Consider the following 23,604-nt stretch of genomic DNA (forward strand, 5'->3'; position numbering starts at 1 on the left):
CCCGGTCTGGGCAGAAGGTGACTGCCACTTACACGAACACCCCCAGGCTAACTGCAGCCCACCTGGACAGTACAAATTTCTTTGGGGAAAGAGCATGGCATCGCCAACCAAAGAAAGGTCCCAAGTACCACTGACCAACCAGGAATGGGAACATGAGCTGCTCACACACCTCGCAGCCCAATTTCAGTTTTGAAGAACCTTCACCTCAACTCCTCAGGGAACCCAGGAATCAGACAACAGCCGTCAAGCTACTCTTGCTCTGTGCTTTGCAATGAATGCTTTCTTCCAGCACGTCGGCACCAGTGACTGGCTTTCTGCACGTGAGCTGAGCAGGTCTATAGCACACCTCCAACTAGTCTGGGGTGCTGTCCAACAACAAACATACCACATTTGGGAAGGAAAGCAGAAAGCAGATTACAACCTTTCCAGATAGGAGGCAGAATCTAATGACATCAGGGTTTTTTTCTCCTCCTTTTTTAATGTGTAAGGTAGAATTATACAGACCTAGGCCTGAAACTCAATCAACCCCAGACATAAAAATCTTCTCTGGCCGGCGCCGTGGCTCACTAGGCTAATCCTCCGCCTAGCGGCGCCGGCACACCGGGTTCTAGTCCCGGTCGGGGCGCCGGATTCTGTCCCGGTTGCCCCTCTTCCAGGCCAGCTCTCTGCTGTGGCCTGGGAGTGCAGTGGAGGATGGCCCAGGTGCTTGGGCCCTGCACCCCACGGGAGACCAGGAAAAGCACCTGGCTCCTGGCTCCTGCCATCGGATCAGCGCAGTGCGCCGGCCGCGGCGGCCATTGGAGGGTGAACCAACGGCAAAAGGAAGACCTTTCTCTCTGTCTCTCTCTCTCACTGTCCACTCTGCCTGTCAAAAAAAAAAAAAAAATCTTCTCTGTACTAATGAACACACCTTAAGAGTGAGTAAGTGCAATCTTACCAAGGAGGCAGGCACCAATGCCAGCGCACTTGGTAAAGTGATAAGTGTAAATACACAACCCATCAAAAAGATAGGGTATGTGTTGATGAGATTTCACAAATAAGACCAGTGTAAGCAACTAATGAAGGACAGAATTAAAAGGAAGAGAATGATCCTGCGGGGGAAGCAGGACACACAGCAGACTCATAGAATGGCAGCACTCCTGCCTCAGAATCAACCCTTGGGACATTCGGATCTGGCTAAAAGGTCCATGAGAGTCTCACAGGCATGGAAAGCCATGACATGGTGGCAAAAGCCAATCTAAATGAAAGATCCTGGTGAACAAGACCCCAGCAGAAGGAACAGGCCATCAAGGAGAGAGGCGCCTTTCTCTGAAGGGAGGAAGGAACCTACACTGTGATACGGCCTTGACTAAACAAATTCAGAGTCAGTGAACTCAAGGGCCTTCCATAGCCTAGACAGCTCATAGCAAGTGTCTCGGGTGATTGCTGACGTCGTAAATAAGAGTGCCAATTGTTAAATCAACAACAGGAGTCACTGGGTACATGCTCCCCACTAGGATCTCTGTCCTTAATGTGTTTAACTATGAAACTCAAAAACAACACTACTAGTCGAACAATACCCTGTACCTTGTGCAGTTGTGTGAGTGCAGCCTGTTGAAATCCCTGCTTAGTATATACTAAGTTGATCTTCAGTATATGAAGGTAATTGAAAATGAAACTCGATGAAGGGCGGGATGGGAGAGGGAGTAGGAGAGGGGAGGGCCATGGGAGGGAGGGAGGTTGGGGGGGAAGCTACAACAATACAAAAGCTGCACTTTGTAAATTCACATTTATTAAATAAAAAAATAACTATATAACAAACAAAAAAAAAGAAAAAGAAAAAAAAGAACTTAATACTTTACCCTTTTAGTATTTTTTATGTTCTACTTAACAACTATTGGTTGAACTCTGTAATTAATACACAATTACTCTTAGGTGTTTAATTAATGCTATAACTAGTACTCAAATAGTATTTTACACTTTGTGTTTCTGTGTGGGTGCAAACTGCTGAAATCTTTACTTAATATATGCTAAATTGATCTTCTGCATATAAAGATAATTGAAAATTAATCTTGATGTGAGTGGAAGGGGAGAGGGAGTGGGAGAGGGGAGTGTTGTGGGTGGGAGGGAAGTTATGGGGGGGGGGAAGCTATTGTAATCCATAAGCTGTACTTTGGAAATTTATGTTCATTAACTAAAATATATATAAAAAAGAGTGAGTCGGTGCAGGAGAGGGAAGGGTAACAGTGTTCTGTCAGGTAGGAAGATAGAGATTAGACATGGGTGTGTGAGGGGCCCAAGGAAAACGAAGCACCCGTGGAAAGAATGTGGCAGCCTCTCAAGCACACTTTGGAAGCAGCCCCGTATTTTGCACTACAAAGTCCTGCCATACCCCAATAACTTTACAGGTGGTCCCAGCCTTCCCTCCGAGGAAGGCGCCACAGGAGAATCCTCTCTGCCCAGGTCAAATGGGCTGCCCAGCCTGATTACATTGGGTAATAAAACTTTCACATAGGAGAATCCTCTCTTTGCCTAGTGCCAGTTGGACTACCCAGTATGACAAACCTGAGTATTAAACCTTAGAAGGAATTTTACCTATTTTGCACCCAGCAAGCTCTTTGTCTAGAAGAGGGTGAGCAGGAATAAGGAGAAACGGCCAGAAGAACTGGATCCCATTCCCTTGTAAGTCCCAGTTGGAACACAGACTGTGCTCAGCCCTTTCCAGAGACGCCTGCCTGCTCCTTCGGGTGTATTCCAGCCCTCAGCTCTCTGCGGAGATGCCCACCTGGCCCCTCCATCATACTATGTATCCTTGCTTACCCTGTCTCAACGTAAACTAGGCTCTCCCAGATTCGTCTGCAGAGGTGTCCACCCGCTCTGAAGGATGCCCTACCCCATTAAACCTCGCTACCTCGCTCACCACTCCTTTCTGTCTCCCATCTGAATCTTCTCTTGCAAAGCCGGGAACCTCTAGCTCTTCCCCTCTCTGATGACAGTATTAGCATCCCACAAGGCAAGACACCTTTGCTGACAACCACTTCTGTTTAAAAATAAAGTCTCCAAAGGCACTCCCGCTTTTGTTTAAAACTTCACTATAACATCCGGAGAATAACCCAACAGCCACCAAAAGCTAAAACTGACCCATCACTTGTGAGTGCTTACACTGTATAAACGTAGGGACTGTGGCATGCTTTCTCTTCTCCAGAAGCTACTTTATACCAGGGAAAGAGAAGTAATTGATGATTTGTTAATTCAATAATTATATCATTCCCAGTATTCGACAAGCTTGGTTCTAGAAAACTGGGGAAAAGCAGGGAACAAAAATCCCTGCCTTCTTATATATTTTAATTAAATTAATTTATGGGGGGGGGTGTGTGTGTGTGGAGAAATATCCCAAATGCTGGTCCATTCTCCAAATGTCCCGGGCTGAGCCAAGGTGCAAGCTGGGACTGTAATTCAGGTCTCCCATTTACTGGAGCCATCACTGCTGCTTCCCAGGGCCTGGATTAGCAGGAAGCCAAGTCAAGAGCTGGAGCCAGGAATTTAAACCAAGCACTGTGATGTGGGAGTGGATGTCTTAAGTCCCACACTAAATGCCCGCTCCTTGGATTTACATACTAGTAAGGAGACTGAGATGATTTTAATTAGTGTCAGTCCATGATGAACACTCTAGACAAAATAAAGCAAGAAGCTGGCGCTGCGGCTCACTTGGCTAATCCTCCTCCTGCAGCGCCGGTACTCCAGGTTCTAGTCCCAGTCGGGGCGCAGGTTCTGTCCCAGTTGCTCCTCTTCCAGTCCAACTCTCTGCTGTGGCCCAGGAAGGCAGTAAGGATGGCCCAAGTGCTTGGGCCCTGCACCCGCATGGGGGACCAGGAGGAAGTACCTGGCTCTTGGCTTCGGATTGGCGCAGCGCGCCAGCAATAACAGCCATTTGAGGGGTGAACCAACGGAAGGAAGACCTTTCTCTCTGTCTCTCACTATCTAACTCTGCCTGTCAAAAAAAAAAAAATTAAAAAATAAAGCAAGGGAGGGAAAGCATGCAGGGAAAATGACAGGAGAGGGAGAAATTTAAAGCAAGGCTGGTTGCAGCCAATTGGGGAGTGAACCAGTGGATGGAAGATCTCTCTCGCTCTCTCTGCTTCTGTCTCTCTGTAACTCTGCCTCTCAAACAAATAAATAAAACTTAAAAAAAAAAAAAAACACAAACAAACAGAGCAAGGCTGTGAGGAGAGGCTTCATAGATTAGGTTATATGTGAGCAGAGAACAAGGGATAGAAGGAGTTGCCGTGTGGGCGTCTGGGTGGAGGAACAGGTAGGAAAGTACCTGGAGTTCTCCAGGACAAGCCTGTGGCTAGCAGTATGAATGAGGCCTGAGAATGGGGGTGGCGGCAAATTACAACAAAAGCCTGAGGTAAACGTCAGAGCCCAAGTGCTCACAGGTGTCTCATGGTGAGTGAATGGGGTAAGTGATGAGCGCACAGAGGAATGAAGGACTGTGCAAAGGGAGGAGGCGGCAACGCTAGTCATGGAGACCAAACCAGGCCGTCAGCCGATGCATGACGGTGATGACAGCACTGTGGTTCGTGAGAAGTCTGAGAGCTCACAGGGTGGTTCACCGCCTGATTCACTACTACATGACTCTGGGATCCCCACACTTCATTACCGACACAGAAGAAAGGTGTAAATACGTCTAGAACAGCAAAAATCCTGGGATGTCAGCATTCTGTTTTCTGGAACCCTTGGGCTTCCAGAATAATGCTATAATTGAATGTCAATTCAAAATAAAAAATACGTCAAAGGCAAGAGAAAATGTGAAAACCTCAAGAGTAAAGAATCAAGGCAGATCTTACTAAAGTGATCAGTTTAATTCATAGCTGATCATAAAGATAGGATTAAGTGTCAAAGGGATTACATAAATAAGACCAAATGTCTGCTAATAAATAGATAGAATTAAAAAGGAGAGAATGATCCAACAAGGGAAGCGGACCACACAGCAGGCTCATAGAATGACAAATGCCCTAAACAGCACTCTGGCCTCAGAATCAGCCCTTAAGGCATTCGGAGCTGGCTAAAAAGCCCATGAGAGCATTTCAGGCATGGAAAGCCAAGACACTGTGGCAAAAAATGACCTACATGAAAAGATCTTTGTGAGTGAGACCTTGGTGGAAAGAAGGGGCCATCAAAGAAGGAGGTACCTTTCTCTGAAGGGAGTAGAAAACTTCCAATTTGATTATGGCTCAGTCTAAATAATGTCAGAGTTTGTGGACCCAAGAGGCTTCCATAGCCTTGGAAGTTCATGACAACAGCCTCGGGTGATTACTGATGTCATAAATAACAATGTCAATTGTTAAATCAACAACAGGAGTCACCGTGCACTTGCTCCCCAGGTAGGACCTCTGTCCTTAATGAGTCGTACTATGAGAATAAAGGGTAAAACTTGTCTTCAAACAGTATTTTATACTCCGTGTGTCTGTGTGGGTGCAAATGGTTGAAATCTTTACCTAGCATAAAGTTGATCTTCTGTATATAAAGATAATTAAAAATGAACCTTAATGAAGAATGGGATGGGAGAGAGTAGGAGGTAAAATGGTTTGGGGGTGGGAGGGCAGGTATGGGGGAAGAACTGCTATAATCCAAAAGTTGTACTTATGAAATTTATATTTATTAAATAAAAGCTTTCTACAAAAAAAGAATCAAGGCAGAAGCTGCAAAAGTAAAGAAGTACAGGAGTCAGAGGAACAGCATGATTTAAAAATAAAAAATTAAAGAACAACTAGCGAAGCTAGGCACAGAGCAACCCTGACAAAGGTTAGAATAGCAATGTAGGAGGTACTTTTCAGAAAAGAAAAGAGCCTGATCAAAGTGGAGCAGCTAGGACAAGTCTGTAGTGGAGGTGGGAGGGTGAGAAGACCGACCTGCGTTGGTTCTCATTCGCTCTCAGACTATACAGAGGCTGAAAGGCTACAACAGCTACCTGACGGCATCTTGATACAGTCCCCACGTGAGAATGATTACCACACAGTGCACACACCACCACGAAGCCAAGGAGGAACCAACATGTGCCATGCTAGAGGGCTAGCAACCAAGACAAACCCATCCAAATCCAGCAAAGAGAAGACCTGTTGATCACATGATCACAGTGCAGCTATACAGCACCACAAAAGTTATTCAAACAGCAGCCTCAGAGTTAAATGTTCTGCATCTGATGTTACATGGGCACACAGAAGACAAGCACTGAAACTATAACCTACGTGATTTTAAAGTTTACTAAGGGTACCTGGAAGGCAGTGTTGTGGCACAGCCAGTACTGTTTGCAACACCAGCATCCAATACTGGAATGCCAGTTCAAGTCCCAGCTGCTCCCTGCTAATGTGCCTAGGAAAGTAGTGAAAGATGGCCCAAGTACTTAAGCCCCTACCACCCACATGGAAAATCCAGATGGAGTTCCAGGTTCCTGGCTTCAGCTGGGTCCAGCCGCAGTTATTGCAACCATTTGGGAAGTGAACCAGAAGAGTAAAAATTCTCTTTCTGTTGCTCTTTCAAATAAATAAATGGATTTTTCTTTTTCAAAAGACACCTGAGTAAAAACCTTTACAATCTCAAAGAGAAGACTTTGGAAACAAAGGAACAAGGCAATTGGATACATCTGACCAAATGAGAGCACCTAGACTAGAACTTCTCATAGTGCGGTCCACAAACCACCTACTGTGGTTATGGAATACAAACTGAGCCCTGAGATATTTTTAAAAATATCTTTTCCCTGGCTGGTTACCTTCAAAAAGGATCACTTCTGAACTGAGGTTTCTGACCACATCCTGTTTTAGGGCAGCTGTAAACCTCACCCTAGGAAAGCAAAGTCACTGTCTCAGAATCCTCTCACCATCTTGCTGCCAACTCGAGTGTGACCTCGAGTTTCACTTAACACCTAGAGGGTGAGTCAGGACATGACCTCTTTGTAGACGAGAGACTCAGAGTGACCTGAGAAAGGCCTGACTTCTCTTCTCCGTTTTTTTCCCTTTTGTGAAGAAGCATGTATTTAGGATCCGCCAGCTGAACGCAGTCTAGATGGTCCTCATCAGGAGCCAGACGACACAGGCCTTCTGTCGGGTCTGATCGGGTGCTGACCTTGGCCCCGTCATTGTCACAGAGTTTCTGCACAGCTTGTTGGATCTGGTGGACACAAGTGTTGCTGTCTTCTATCTTCTGCAGCCTCAGTGGTCAGGGGGAACTTGATGATGGCAGAGTGGTCACGCTTGTTCCTCCTAGGGCCGCTCTTCCAATGGTATTTGGGCTGCCATCAGTGGGTAGTGCCTTGGCTGCTGGAACGTGGGTGATGTATGGATCTTCTTTCATTTGGGTGTGGCTGTGGTGACTTTTCAGTGCTGCCTTCTTGGCATTCAAAGCCTTTCTTCGGCTTTGGCTTTGGGAGGGGCAGGAGCTTCCTTCTTCACCTTCGGCGCCATCTTGGTGAAAAAGACAACTTCTATTTTTCATGACAGATTCTGGCTACAATTTTTATGTTGTCTAGAAAGTTACTTTATAAAACTTTGAGGAAAGTTTAGAAAAAAATGATAACTGAGTGGCTTACTATCAAAATCTTAGTTCTGGAAAAAGCCTGAGAAACAATTTATTCCAGAACTGCCCTAGAGATCAGGAAACTGAGGGCCAGAGAGGCCATGCAACTCCTAAGCCAGGTCCAGAGCTAGGTTCCTGACTATGCTGATCTTTTTTAAATTAAGGCAGAATCAACCAATTTCAAGTTGAGTTGTCTACAAAACAGATTCCATCAATTGAGAAAAAATGAAGGAATTCTGTCTTCAAGCCAAATAACAGACTTAATATTAAAAAAAAAAAAAAAAGAAAGAAAGAAAGAAAAAGAAAAGGAGAGGGAGACAGAAAGAGAAAGAGGTGATGGTAGCCTAGCAGCTAAGACACTGATTCAGACGCCTGTGTGTTGGGGCCAGCACTGTGGCATAGGCGGGTAAAGCTGCCCCTATGTTCGTGTCCTGGCTGCTCCACTTCTGATCCAGCTCTCTGCTGTGGCCTGGGAAAGCAGTGGAAGAGGCCCAAGTCCTTGGGCCCTGCACCTGTGCAAGAGACCTATAAGAAGCTTCAGGCTCCAGGGCCGGCAGAGTGGCTCACTTGGTTAATCTTCCACCTGCAGCGCCGGCACCCCAAGTTCTAGTCCCGGTTGGGGCGCTGGTTCTCTCCCGGTTGCTCCTCTTCCAGGCCAGCTCTCTGCTGTGGCCCGGGAGTGCAGTGGAGGATGGCTCAAGTGCTTGGGCCCTGCACCCACATGGGAGACCAGGAGGAAGCACCTGGCTTCAGATCAGCACAGCTTCAGCTGCTGCAGCTGGAGAATGAACCAGCGGATAGGAGACCTCTCTCTCTCTGCCTCTCAGTGGAACTCTGACTTTCAAATAAACAAATAAATCTTAAAAAAAAAAAAAATAATAATGCCAGTATCTGAGGCCAGCGTTGTGGCACAGCAGTTAAAACAACCACCTGCGACACCAGCATCCTACACGACTGCTAGTTCACATCCCAGCATGGCTTGGGAAAAGCTTCGGAGGAAGGCCCAACTGTTTGAGGCCCTACAACCCAGGTGGGAGGCCTGGATGAGGCTCCTGGCTTCAGCCTGGCTCAGCCACAGTTGATTCAGCCATCTGGTGAGTGAAACAGCCTACAGATGCTATCTTCTTTCTCTGTAGCTCTGACTTTCAGATATATAAATACACAGAAAGAAGGCAGGCAGGCAGCCAGCCCATTTCCCACATCAGACCTGGGCTCATCTGCTCCAGCTCCTGACCCCACCTTCCTGCTAATGCAGACTCTGAGAAGCAGTGGCGATGGCTCACGCAACTGGGTTCCTGCCACTCACAAGAGCGACATGGATTGAGTTCCCAGCTCTGGTCACATCCAGCCCAGGCCATTAGGGCATCAGAGACATGAACTAGCAAATGGGATCTCTCGCTATCTCTCAAATAAATAAAATCTCATCAAAAAATAGAGAAGCCAACAGGAAGACAACATTTAGTCTCGGAGTTATCAATGCATTCCGCAGGGAGCACCATCAATGCACTTCAGGGCTGCTCATGACCCACTCTAAGGACTGAAGATGAAACTGAAATGGGGATTCATGGTTCAGAAAGGAGTTGAAGAGACGGTCTTTAATCTTCCTGCAGGTACTACCCTTTAAAATAAATTCCAGAAAGCAGAGGGACATCAAGAGCATTTTTTAAAAAACAAATATTTTTAAAAAGATTTATTTATTTGAAAGGCAGAGTTATAGAGAAAGCGAGAAGAGATAGAGGGAGAGATCTTCCCATCTGCTGATTCATTCCCCAAATGGCCATAATGGCCGGGGCTGGGTCAGGCAAAAGCCAGGAGCCTGGAGCTTCTTCTGGGTCTCCCACACAGATACATGGGCCCAAGCACTTGGGCCATCTTCTGCTGCTTTCCCAAGCACATTAACAGGGAGCTGGATCAGAAGTGGAGAAGTCAGGACTTGAACTGGTGCCCATATTGAATGCTGGTGCTGCAGGCCACAGCATAACCTGCTATGCCCACAGTGCTGCCCTCAGGAACGTTGCTATAAACTCCAAAGACTGCCTGGCCATGGTGTCATTCACTTTTGGTTTCACGTCATGTCTGTCTGTACCACTAGTTATCTGTACAGCACTGGTTGATAAATTATGTTTGTATAGCTAACCAATTTCATCTCCTCTTGATGATTCAGTTAAGGAGGTAGAGAAATCCACAGAATGGGGGCCAGCACTGTGGTGTAATAGGTTAAGCCACTGTCTGCCACGCCAGCATCCTAAAAGGGTGCTGGTTCAAGTCCCGGCTGTTCCACTTCTAATACAGCTCCCTGCGTATGTGCTTGGAAAAGCAGCAGAAGATGGCCCAAGTCCTCGGGCTCCTGCCCTATGTGGAAGACCTGTGGGAAGCTCCTGGCTCCTGGCTTTGATGTGGCCCAGCCCTGGCCATTGCAGCCATTTGGGGAGTGAAACAGTGGATGGAAGATCTCTCCCTCTCTCTCTCTGCAATTCTGCCTTTCAAATAAATAAAAAATAAATCTTTAAAAAAAAAGAAATGCAGAGAATGAGTAAAAAATCTGACAGCATTTTATAAAGTTCCTAGGGAAATGGAATTTAAAGATAAGTTTATTTGGGTACAAGAGGGGACTGGTGTTGTGGCACAGCAAATTTAGCTGCCATCAGTGACACCAGCATCCCATATGGGTGCCAGTTCGAGTCTCAGCTGCTCCACTTCCGATCCAGCTTCCTACTGGTGTGCCTAGAAAAGCAGTGGAGGGTGGCCCAGGCACTTGGGCCCCCGTACCCACCTGGGAGACCTGGAGGTAGCTCCTGTCTCCAGCCTGGCCCTGCCCTGGCTGTTGGGGCCATTTGGGGACTGAACCAGCAGATGGAGGATTTCTCTCTCTAGCTTTCAAATAAACAAATAAATCTTAAAAAAAAAAGAAATTTTTGAAATCTATGCCATTTTTTCATAATATGAATTTTCCATAGAACTTTGTCAAGACTCCTCATATTTCCATGAAAATTAGTTTAAGTTGCGATACTTAAAAAGTTAGACACTTACTACATGGAACATTCCCCAAAGCCATCAGATGATAAAGGTTTTACTGTACTGAACATGCACACTTCACATGTGCATTCCAAGTGTGGGGCCTTGGGCTGCTTAGCACGCATTTGCTCTCGCTTGCTTTTGCAGTGGATATTTGTGGATATTTATAGACTAAGCCTAAGCAATGGCACTCACAGTACTGACTCGGATGCCAGACTCCTGCACACAGTGCCGAGATCTGCATGTTTAAAATCTTATTGAACAGGAACACAAATAAGGATACAGACATTGCAACTCAGTTTGAGTTGTGACTTAAAACTGAAAGCGATTATATATCACTCTTTTACCATATCAAGACATTTATGAATCTCTTGCATATGCAATTGGCCTTTCAATGAGCAATAACATCCTGTGTAAAAGCAACAGTCTACCAACTAATCTTTTCTTAAATCAAAATTAAAAAGCAGCAAAGGGAAATAAATGTTAAGAAGATGAATTATCTTTATTGCCTTTTTTTGTAATAGCTTTCCCTGCAGTATCTTTAAGGAACCCACCTCCTGGCATTTTCAAGCATTTCTACTGTACAGCCACTACCCTGTACTGTGGATACAAGTTGTTACCTTCCTGCAGCATTAAAACCAAGGTCTGCCTGAATGTAATTCCCACCATACACAAGGTTGCTCTGAACACAAACAGTAAAGAAGCTACTTTCTTTCTAGACTAAAGCTAGGGAAAATGGAAGGTTTCATTTATGCAGGCTTAAGGAGAACTAAAGCAGAGGAATTTATTTTCTGACTGAAGTAATTCATTTTGGGAGCACACACGGGCAGGTTAAGTTGCTGCTGGAGACAACGTGCATCCCGTATCAAATGCCTGGTTTGAGGCCCAGCTACTCTGCTTCTGATCTAGCTCCTTGCTAGATCTCCTGAGAGACAGCAGAAGATGGCTCAAGTACTTGGATTCTTGTCACCCACATGGGAGACCCAAAATGCTTTCAAGGCTCCTGGCTTTGGCCTGGCCCAGCCCTGAGTGTTGGAGGCATTTGGAGAATGAACCAGCAGATGAAGAAACTCTCTCTTCCCCATTCCCCTTTCCGTGTCTCTCTGCATTTCAAATAAAAATGAACTAAAAATTAAAAAAAAAAAGTAACTTTGTTTTGCTTTAATGTGAAACAGGGAGTTTAGGGAGGAATTCCCTGAGTAAAGACAGTGTACGCCTAGAAATGATCTGGAAGGCACTGGGTGACTTAAGTCTTGAAAACAGTTCATGGTTAATGTCTTGACTCCTGATACTCAATATTGTTTTCAGTTGGCCCAACTTGGCTATTCGGGAGAAATTCCTCCTTTATGCCCAGATGAATGTCAAAGGAAGGGGTAATCTCCTTTGTGCACTGAGCCTTTAAATAAGCAAATAGTAAGATTCAAAATCCTCAAAGGTGGAGGACATTTTATATTAGGTTCTCAGTAAGCTGGAGGTTTTACTTCCCATTCTCACTCTGGCTCCAAGGAGAGCCCTGCTTGCCCAATCACACAGCCCTGACACTGTGCATGAGAGAGCGTGGATGAGGCTGTCCTTCTCCCACTTCAAAGTCAGTTTTGTCCAGCAGAAAGTCACCCTGCAACCTGCAACATTTACCAGATTCCTCACGCCCTCCCCCACTGCCCCAGGTTTCAGAACTTCACCCACTTTCCATGAACATGTTCTGCAGGAAGAAATAGATTATTTTTATTTTTGAAGTGAGTAAAATGCTAGAGGAAAAGGTAGGATAATTTCTTTCTTTTTCTTTAAAAGGTAGGATAATTAATGAAGGAAAAGCAGAAGTCCATTTACATAACATCTTTTTCAGCCTCACCTGAAAATCAAAGCGAAAGCATCTGCTATCTCCAGCTCCCAGCCTTAATTAACTTTTAGTGCTGTCGAGGTTCAGCAAGTCCTTCCACCCCGGTCAGCGTGGCGCAGCTCTCAGCCGCCCTCAGCAGTGGTCACAGGGACACTGGCTGAGCGAGTGCGAAGGGCACTGCCGGCCGGCAGCATGGCTGCGGCTTCCTGCTCCTGAGAAACCTTCTCTGCCCTCCTTGCCCCCCCTGCCCCCGCACTCCAGAATACAAAAGCCGGACACTGTGCACTGAACTACCTCCTGGAGGGGACGAGTAGAGAAAGAAAAATATTTTCTTCAAAGCAGATGCTGCTGCCACTGTCATCAGGACCCCTGGCAGCCTGTCTCAGAACTGCAGGTGACAACTGTCTGCTCTCACTGCCGTCACTGAGAAGGGAGGAGGCTGAGTGAAGACTTCGCTGCTCCCCTCATGCTCATGGAGCGAGACAAGCAAGATCCTGACAGAGCCTGACACAGGCTAGCAAAATCCTTTAGCTGCAAGCCGGGTGTCCTGGGGGGCATCCACGAGAAACTCAGGCCCCGAGAGCCCGTGGGCACCAGCACAGGAGGGGAAAGCCTTCCTCCACAGCACATCTTCCGAAGATGTACTTTTATGTCTATCTGAATAAACTACTCAAATGTTCAAATTGTCTTTCGATTACTTATAAAGTTTACTAACAGAAAAATTGTTCTATACAAAATTCTACCTTCAAATGAAACCAAATGTTCCTAATTTGGTAAAGTATTTCATTTCCAACTAAATTTCTAACTTAATAATTTCATTGTGACTTAATTAAATTGCAAAGCAGACAATTCTGCTTTCAGGACATTTTAAGAGTTGGAAATTTCTCTAGATGCTAAGTCAAAATTTCAGTGGCTTTTCGTCCTAGCTCTGTCTTGTGCAGATACACACAACACCTTGCATTCAGTTTGGACGACTACTTACCTTTAGACGCTCAATGGCTTCCTCTCCTCCAGGTGTAGACATGATCCTCTCCTGAATACTGGTCACAGATGCTAAGCCCACCTGACTATTGAGTGAGCAGGAAGATGGAGATGAAGTAAGGGACCCCATGGATGCTGTGGAGAAATTGCCAGGACGTTGATTCTCAGAGGCTAGCAAGTACCTATGCTTATTGTTCTGAAAATCTTTGAGATCTGGGAGATAGAAAGAAGGGAAGGCAGAGAAAGCGGAAAAGAGGGAAGGGAGCAGAGGAAGGAAAAAAAGACAGGAAGGACACCAGTGTAAGAAAGGAGAGCATCAAAGCGCCAAGACACAGACGTTATAATACGAAGACAAGTTATAATATTCTAGATGGCAGTTCTGAAACGTGTCTCTCTTTAGGACTGGCATCCTAGAGGTTAAGAACCACTTCTGAATTTAGCAACTAAAAAATTCCAGTGTAGGTTAACACTGTATTTGGTAGAGAGTAGCAAGAGCCTCAAAAGATACTGCTCAGGAACTCTCCCTCCACAGCCAAACTACATTCCTTCCACTCTTGGTACTGTTCCGGGTCTACAACGCCTTAAATTCCAGTAGTTTGTTGTCACAGAAAGAGGGAGATGATGATCATTTCTATAACAACTATCAACAATAATACAGGTTGTCCTGGTCTAGTGCTTTATGGAATTTAACAAAAATTCCCAAAAAAAGTTACAGTTAAAACAGAAATATGAGTACATAGTTATGTCCTTTGTAAAGCAACATTTCAATGTGCAAAATGGATTCCTAAAATACACTTTAAATAAAAGGAGAGGTAATGGTAGAAATGATAGGAATTTTGTGTAAGACTTGGTAAAGAACTCAGGATTGAGTTATCACCTCAACAGGGAAGAACAATTAGTGAATTAACCAGTTTTGGGGTAGTTTCCATTCATGTACTACAGAAAAAAAAAAAAAAAAAAAAAAAAAGGCTGATTATTTACTAACTTAAATAAGTCCTTATTGTTGCCTAACAGTACAATCAGGAGTCACTGGTAAGTCTGCTTCCCAGTATGATATCCAAGTTTTATGAGCGGATCTTCATTTAGTAAAGTCTCTTACAGAGCTGTAAAATTCTGCTTTTAAACTTATTTTTGGTAACAAACAGAAAGTCACCACCACCAAAATTCACTAATTGCTACTTGTACTTTCCATTCGTTATTCTTCTCAAATGAGAAAAACCATAGATATTGGTGCATTCCTATTTTAAAATTATTTCATTCTTAAATCTGAGAAAATCTCTATTGCTTAAATTCATATCAATACTAAATATTCCTTAAAGGATATAAAATGAGCTACTACAAATAGCTGGGAAAAAATTAGCTTTCTTGGGGTCTACTAATCTTTATTATTTAATCAAAGCCAGTTCTTAAAGCCCCTTATAGCCAGTGGTTGTTTCAAGACAGTTTGAAAACCACCATCTGCAAATATAAAACACAGGAAACAAGCAAAGTGGCAAGTTTTACACGGGGAGAAGGAACGGGAACAAAAAAGTTAGCCACCAGGTGACGGCAGCAAGGGGAAGACCGGGAAGAATGCGATTCAGAAGGTCCGACGGACACATGCAAGCCCTGAAAGGAATGAAGATCTGTGGCTGCCTTCCTTCATGGATACGGAAGTGTAACTCAGTCATGCATGGTCTTTCAGGAGATGCAAAGCTGCTCAGAACAGTGTATGCAGCAAGCTGGCAGCAGCAATGCCTGGAGCACAAAAGCCAAAAAGGGGGCATCTTTTCCACCCCAGCATCATCAGCTTTGGAAATCTCAGACAGAGCCTTCCAGTGCAACAGCCACCTGCGTATCTGGACGTCATAGCACCTCCAAGACCTAGCCTCATCCCAGCATGGCGTAACATTTGGAATCCTCACTGCCACGCCTGGTTACATGGCTTATTGTAGACAGAAAACAGATCACTAAGAATCTAAAAATCAACCCCCAACTCAAGATTCATTTATTCTAAGATAACAATTCTTTGATGGATTATCTTAAAAGGGTAAAAACATTTCCTCACCAACTTGATATGTATGGAGAGAAGAGCAAATTGTGATCCTTTTTAAAATGATTTCATTTTAGACATTTGTTCTTAAAAATTTAATTTGTAATTTATGAAAAGGGAAAAAATGCTCATCTAACCATCAAATAACTCAAGGCCCAAGATGTGGAGAAAACTAAATTAGCATAAGCACAGTGTGCTGAGTGAACATTTACCGAGCTCTTCATCAGAGAGGGTTTGGTCAACGGAAATGCTTGTTTTTAATTATATATAAGAAGGCACAGATTTGCAGTATTAATTAAAAAGGGTTTTTGAATTAAATAATCAGACCCTAAGGGAGCAACTTAAGAGGCTTAAAAAAAGAAAAAAAGCCGTTAGTACAATAACAGCTACAAGCAAGGGCTGCAGGTTAACACTACCCAGCGGGGCCTTAGCATGTAATTCAGGCAAACCAACCACTACAGGCCATCAGGAAAATGGACACAACAGATCTGTTTCAGTCACGGATAGAATTCAGAGATAATATATTCATATTTACGGTGCCTAGAACAGGGCCTGACAATTACAGGCACTCCGTAATAGGGAGCTGCTATCCCCACCATCTATGATTTTGGATTTGATTTTATCACACAGGAGGTAAAGACTGGAGTAGAAGCAGGAAGAGATTCTCAAGCCTCCCCAGCTCACTCAGTAAAGCCTGCTCCGGTAAGTGACGAAGCCACAACACAGGCTCACTGCTGACCCTGCAGCGCGCTCTGTCTGGGGTTTCCCAGTCAGGACTGCTGGCATGCAAAGCTCATTTTCAGGCTGATCCAGCAGAGGCAGATTAGCAAGTCAGGGTACTGGAAATAACCAACACGTGAAATACACACATTTGCCTCCACTTCCAGAGTAATCATCGATCAATGGATCAACTGAATCAACTGATCAGGTAAGCAGGAGGGAAAATACGAGAAGGGTCAAAGTTCAGATTCAGCAGTGACATAGTAAGGGAAGAGAGCAGCATTTGGCATTTGGGAAAATAAAAAGGTTAACATGTAGAACATATTATTATTTTTATAAACCACATTCATCTAAACTCAGGCTGTAATCTGAAGAACTACAGGAGGCCTTGAAAATATTAGAATTTCAAGGAACATAATATTAATTTTACACAAAAAATAAAAATATGCTTTATTCAACAAGCTCATATACTACCATATTACATTCTATCTGAACAACCTACCTCATTTAGGAAACCTCTGATTAGACTTGACACAGGCAGATCATGGAGTCTTTTTTAAAAATGTGTTATAAGGGGCCAGCGCTGTGGCACAGCGGGTTAATGCCCCAGCCTGCAGGGCCGGCATCCAATTTAGGGGCTGGTTTGTGTCACAGCTGCTCCACTTCCGATCCAGCTCTCTGCTATGGCCTGAGAAAGCAGAAGACAGCCCAAGCCCTTGGCCCCTGCGCCCACATGGGAGACCTGGAGGAGGCTCCTGGCTCCAGATCAGCGCAGCTCTGGACATTGTGGCCATCTGGAGTGAACCAGTGGATGGAAGATTCTCCATCTCTCTCTCTCTCTCTCTCTCTCTCTCTCTGGCTCTACCTCTCTCTAACTCTTTCAAATAAATAATTTTTTTTTTAATTTGTAAGTGTTATAAAATTTGGTAAAATAATACTTTCTGGAAGACTAATTCTTCAAATTGATAGGAATTAGAATTTGCCTCTGCATATGTTCACACAGCGGCATTCATAGGTTAGTCTTGTTTGAATACAGTCTCACACGGGGGCTTTCCATAGAATATTGCCACTACACTAATCCACAGAAACACATGAAACAAAAACAATTTCACAAAACATTTTTAAACTTCACTGCTGATCTAAAACAGAAATGTAATAAAAATATAGGTAGTGATATCTGTGTTCAAAGACTAGCTTCATGAGTTCAGATGGATAGTCCAGTACATACTGTAAGTATGTACATACTTGTACATAAAGGGAGCCTGAGATACTTTTCACTGGGTTTCTTAAAAAGAAAAAATAATCTTACTTCCAAATAGTTTCATCAAGTTCTTTAAATCCAAGTTTGTTTTAAATACAAGAACACTGAAAAGAATTAGATTTTACGTTGATTCTTAATTTACTTACTGTCAATAATATCTCCTAGTCCCTGAGCACGAAGAAGGTCTTTTAGCCGTGTAACTTCTTCTTTTAATTCACGAACCAGTTTGGCATTGGGGTCCTCATTGATAACAGCATTGCATTTAATTTGTTTTGCACGATCTGCATACCTAGATACAAAAAGAAAATTCACTCTTGCCATTTCTCAGATACTCTACTTCTCATAAGTCACATACCATATTTTCTAAACCAAACACGTTGAGTATTTATACATTGTATAAGCCTTGATAATATTGTATAAAGCTTTACAGTATGTTTTCTCAAATGTACACCCACCCTTGACAGTAATTGGGGCTTTCAGGTGAATTTAAGTGATCTCCCCAAGACTACACCAGAAACAAATACCAGAGAGAGAGGACTCAAACCCAAATTATCAGCCTATACAGTGTTCCACCCATTTACATGAAAAGCATCTTTAATGAGAAAAGCATACAGAGTTCCAGATTAATGTGATAGACCCTATTAACTCAAAAACTATTCTAGGAATGAATATTCTGTTAGCAATTTTTTATGGAGATTTATAAGGGCCCACACTGTGGCATAGTGGGTAAAGCTGCCATCTGCAGTGCCAGCATCCTATATGGGAGCTGATTTGAGTCCCAGCTGCTCCACTTTTTTTTTTTTTTTTTTTTAAAGATTTATTTTACTTGAAAGTCACAGTTACACAGAAAGAGAAGAAGAGGCAGGGCCAGCGCCGCGGCTCACTAGGCTAATCCTCCGCCTTGCGGCGCCGGCACACCGGGTTCTAGTCCCGGTTGCCCCTCTTCCAGGCCAGCTCTCTGCTGTGGCCAGGGAGTACAGTGGAGGATGGCCCAGGTACTTGGGCCCTGCACCCCATGAGAGACCAGGATAGGTACCTGGCTCCTGCCATCGGGTCAGCGCGGTGCGCCGGCCACGGCGGCCATTGGAGGGTGAACCAACGGCAAAGGAAGACCTTTCTTTCTGTCTCTCTCTCTCACTGTCCACTCTGCCTGTCAAAAAATAAAAAATAAATAAATAAAATAAAATAAAAAAGAAGAGGCAGAAAGAGAGAGGCGTCTTCCATCTGCTGGTTCACTCTCCAACTGGCCGCAACGGCTGGAGCTGCATTGATTCAAAGCAAGGAGCCAAAAGCTTCTCCTGGGTCTCCCACGTGGGTGGAGGGGCTCAAGGTCTTGGGCCACCCTCTACTGCTTTCCCAGGCCATAGCAGAGAGCTGGATCAGAAGTGGAGCAGCTGGGTCTCAAACCAACACCCATACAGATGCTGGCACTTCAGGCTAGGGCATTAACTCGCTGTGCCACAGCGCCGGCTCTACCTGCTCCACTTTCAATCCAGCTGCCTGCTAATGCACCTGGGAAGGTCCTAGTCCTTGGGTGCCTGCACCTATGTGGGAGACCAGGAAGTGAAGCAGAGGATGGAAGATCTCTGACTCTGCCTCTGCTTCTCTGTTTTTTTGTTTTTGTTGTTGTTTTTTTGACAGGCAGAGTGGACAGTGAGAGAGAGAGACAGAGAGAAAGGTCTTCCTTTGCCATTGGTTCACCAATGGCTGCCGCGGCTGGCGTACCGCGCTGATCCGATGGCAGGAGCCAGGTACTTATCCTGGTCTCCCATGGGGTGCAGGGCCCAAGCACTTGGGCCATCCTCCACTGCACTCCCTGGCCACAGTAGAGAGCTGGCCTGGAAGAGGGGCAACCGGGACAGAATCCGGTGCCCCGACCGGGACTAGAACCCAGTGTGCCGGCGCCGCTAGGTGGAGGATTAGCCTAGTGAACTGCGGCGCCGGCCAACCTGTGCTTCTCTGTAACTCTGCCTTTCAAATAAGTAAATCTTTTTTTTTTTTTATGGTATATATAATTATGTACTTCTTTTAACAACTTTTAACAACATTTCTATATATTTCTACAGTGACAAAAACCCTAAACTTTTATAGAAATGAATATTATAAAAGTCCACCATTATCTAAGTTATCCAAACATCTCACTTGAGTAATTCTAACTTCTTCCCAATGAAAAAGTTCCTGTCTTTCCCAATGAAAAACCACAAACCATAAATATATAAACTCCACTATAATAAAAATACTTTCTCTCCATGCATTACCTGTTGTAAGGAGGGGTTATTATTCATGTAAACAAATATACACAGCGAACAGTTTGGTCTAACAAAAGGATGTATGACGGCAGTGTGTTCTACTCAGCTATGAGATCAGACGAGAGTACCTCAGAGTGCTCAAAGTTTCATCATAATTGATATCTGCAGGGCTCAGCGCAGCAACCATCGCAGTCCGAGAATTGCCACCTAAGACGAAGCACAAACATCCCAGATCACTCATTTTAGAACAAGAATTTGATTGAGTGTGTCAAATCTGATGGCATAATCTCAGATCCTAAGATTTAATCAAAAGTTAAACAGTTTTCTTGAATGGCCCCAAGCAAGGCAGTTATTCTCAAATTGGGTTCCATTCAGGTCCTCCCCCTCACTCTTGAACTCACTCCAGTCTAGAGTTCAGACACGCCACCAAAACTGCCCTTAGCAATGTGAAAATCAACTGGCCCGGGGATAAGCCCGGAAGTCCATTCTCAGCATGTTCCTCTGTCACCAGCATCCGATACAGCTATCACTGCTTCCCTGCCACGCAGCAGTGAACAAAGGCACAAGGACATGAAGTCCAAACGCATGACTAACATCTGATTATGTGCACCTCAGATAAGCATGAGTTTATGAAAACACTTCAAAGGAGCAACAGTTGGCACCAGGTATGAGAAGTCACGAAGACAACTGTTCCACGGTTCATGCCCCAAAGTAAATGCAATATTTAAAAGTGAGCAAATCGGGGGCTGGCACTTTGGTAAGTGGACTCAGCTGCCACCTGCAGCACCAGCATTCCACATGGGCACCAGCTTCAGTCCTGCTGCTCTTTCCCTGCTGCTGAGCCTGGGAAAGCAGTGAAAGATGGCTCAAGTACTTGGGCCCCTGCACACACAGGAAGACACAGAAGTTCCTGGCCTCTGCCTTTGGTTTGGTCTGGATCTGGCCAGTTGCGGCCATTTGGGGAATGAACCAGCAGATGAAAGACTTCTCTCTCTCTCTCTCTCTCTCTGCCTCTCTGTAACGCTGCCTTTCAAATAAATCAAGCCATCTTAAAAAAAAAAAAAAAAAAGCAAATCCAACCAATTGAAATCAGAGGGAAAAATGGAAACAATTATGGGATACCTCAAGTTAGTAATATCAAAACAACTAGAGATTATTCTTCTCCAAAACAGACACCAGACAACTACAAAAGATAACCCATAAATAGCTTTAAAAAGACAACTACAAAGTGAATTTTCACCAGTGGTCAACAAACCTAGATTTTCTCGGAGAAGCCAAGTAAGTACAGAATCTCTGTAGGGAATAAAATCAGTTTTCTTCTTCTTTTTACTCTGTTAAAAAGAAAAGAATGGCCTTAGTGCTGTTGGGATGGGGGTGGCGGTGGAATTCACAGGAAAACCAGTCTAAAATTACAACAGAACCCCATCACTGTGGACATTTATCATTAGTTTCAATCCTTCATAACAACTAAAGCCCATGCAATGATTTTTCTTTTAACATTTTCTTTTGAAAAATGCATAACACATGCAAAAGTCAAGTGGGAATAGGAGAGGGAAGAGGAAGAACTGTGGGAGCGTGGGTGGGAGAGGGTAGGGTGGAAGAATCACTATGTTCCTAAATCTGTATGTATGAAATACATGAAGCTCGTATAACTTAAATGAAATTAAAAAAAGAGACTAGTACATTGAGCTGGGTATAAGCCCATCAAGCAGCCTCAGCTGTTATCAGGTTTTGCCAATCACCTTTCAATTATTCCCCAAATACATCTATTTACCCCCTAAACACCTCAATGGATAAGGATATTCTCTAACGCAGAGTACCATGACCAAATTTAGGAAAAGCCAAAGCAATGTAACACTATTATCTAATACCCTATTCATATATCTTTTATACCTGTCAGTATTTTAAAGCAAGTCTACCATTTCATGTATAAATACTTTAAATACATATATCTAACAGAGAAAGACTTCTAAAAAAAACTCCAAAAAAAAAGTTAAGACCATTATCACACTTAACAAATTAAGAATAACTGCTTCATGCAAAAGAATCCTTGCAATCCAGGTTGGATATACAGAAGCAAGTCATTTAAATTAATAGATTTCCTTGGCCAAAATTGAATCATCATGTAGGTTATAGCATATGGAGCAACTCTTATAAAGTAATACATATTTGGTTTCTTTGAAAGAAAATTATGTCAACCATCAGACTGAGGGCTAAAAGCGAAAAGGCCTAAGAAAGTGATATCATTTGCTGATGTTGGAGATTTGCAAAAATGCTAAGATGGATTTTCTATAAGTAAATGTTAAGGGTCTCCTTGTAATGCTCTCTCCATGACCCTCTCACAAAGCACCAATAAAAGGGCAGTGATAAAATGAAAGAAATTATATTCTCTAAAGTAGAAATTAACATAAATATCTGGAGTAACTACTCAAGTACTTGCTGACTGTGTATGTGTTGTGATGTTTCAAGAATACTGTAAGTGTACACAGGCATTTGGCTAGCAGTCAAGTCGCCTGCTGGGTTGTCCACAGCACATACTGGAGTCCTAGGGGGGTTCGGGTCCCTGCTCTGCTGTGGATTCGGATTCCAGCTTCCTCCTAATGCACAGTTGGAGGCACCATGTGATGGGTCGAGTAGGGCACACCTACACTGACAGAGAGACTCCCCGCTTCGGCCTGTTGCAGGTATCACCAGTGGATGGGAGCTAGCATATGAAAATAAATAAATCTAATTTTAAAAAGAAGCAAAACAGAAGCTACTGAAGAGAAGGCCAGGGTTTACTGATAAACACTGTTCCAGCCAAGGGCAGTTTTCAAAATCCATTCCTGGTATAATTTGACATTAAACATAAGACAGTCCACTTTTTGCAACAGTATAGCTATTCAGAAAAAAAGTAGTAAGTGGCTGACCTCTGGTTTATGGAGGGAAGGAAGTACCCACATGGTACTTTAATTGCATCTCTTTTCAAAAACATCCATGCCCCCTAACAAACTCTACTCACAGGTGCACATTCTACCAATTACAAAATTATTTCTAACAGTGGGTTCAATTTTAAATTGCACAGAACTCAAAAGAGAATTAAGCCTCTCAGTCATTCACAGATCAGTGGGACAAACTTTTATTCCACTTGAGGCCCAAGCCCTCAGTTTACCCTTTTACAATTCCTGAACACACCTGAACACCCTACTCTGCCCACTGTTAATTCTGAAAATACTGTAAAATTTAAAGTGTGTCAATTAAATGACCACAAATGGTATAAAAATAAGTAGGAACGGTTTGCTAAAAATGTTCTATTTGCATTTTTGTCAATTAGACTAAATTAAATCAATCTGTGACTTGCAACACCAGCATTTCACACAGGCACCATTTCCTGTCCTGGCTGCTCCACTTCATATCCAGTTCCCTAGCCATGGCCTGAAAAACCAGCGCAAGATGGCCCAAATGTTTGGGTCCCTGCCACCCACATGGGAGACCTGGATGAAGCTCCTGGTTTTGGCAGGGTTCAGCCCTGGCCACTGAGGCCATCTGAGGAGTGAACCAGCAGATGGAAGATCTTTCCCTCTCTGTAACTCTGTCTTTCAAATAAAGAAATAAGTATTTTTAAAAAAATAAAAAACAAGCCGGCGCCACGGCTCACTAGGCTAATCCTCTGCCTGCGACGCCAGCACTCCGGGTTCTAGTCCCGGTTGGGGCGCCGGATTCTGTCCTGGTTGCCCCTCTTCCTGTCCAGCTCTCTGCTGTGGCCCGCGAGTGCAGTGGAGGATGGCCCAAGTCCTTGGGTCCTGCACCCGCATGGGAGACCAGGAGAAGCACCTGGCTCCTGGCTTCAGATCAGTGCGGTGCGCCGGCTGCAGCCACTGGGGGGTGAACCAACAGGTCTTCCTTTGACCTTTCTCTTTGTCTCTCTCTCTCACTGTCCACTCTGCCTGTCAAAATAAATAAATAAATAAAT

The 23,604-nt window shown here is 44.1% G+C and overlaps 1 protein-coding gene across 25 annotated transcripts in view; it reads right to left on the minus strand.

Moving 5' to 3' along the window:
* KIF1B (kinesin family member 1B) overlaps positions 1 to 23,604 on the minus strand; it is a 174,369-nt gene that overhangs the window by 87,359 nt on the left and 63,406 nt on the right. For 10 of the 25 annotated variants that reach the window (XM_070079302.1, XM_070079299.1, XM_070079301.1 and 7 more), the window contains 5 exons: positions 20,908 to 20,983; positions 19,781 to 19,859; positions 17,550 to 17,692; positions 16,292 to 16,342; positions 13,392 to 13,603 (listed from right to left, as the gene is read on the minus strand). In XM_070079302.1, coding sequence (XP_069935403.1) covers positions 13,392 to 13,603; positions 16,292 to 16,342; positions 17,550 to 17,692; positions 19,781 to 19,859; positions 20,908 to 20,983 — 561 coding nt within the window. The remainder of the gene's footprint in view (positions 1 to 13,391; positions 13,604 to 16,291; positions 16,343 to 17,549; positions 17,693 to 19,780; positions 19,860 to 20,907; positions 20,984 to 23,604) is intronic. The other 15 variants (XM_070079307.1, XM_070079312.1, XM_070079306.1 and 12 more) reach the window with 3 other exon arrangements.

Source organism: Oryctolagus cuniculus, chromosome 7 (genome assembly GCF_964237555.1).
Source record: "Oryctolagus cuniculus chromosome 7, mOryCun1.1, whole genome shotgun sequence".
Classification (NCBI taxonomy): Eukaryota; Metazoa; Chordata; class Mammalia; order Lagomorpha; family Leporidae; genus Oryctolagus; species Oryctolagus cuniculus.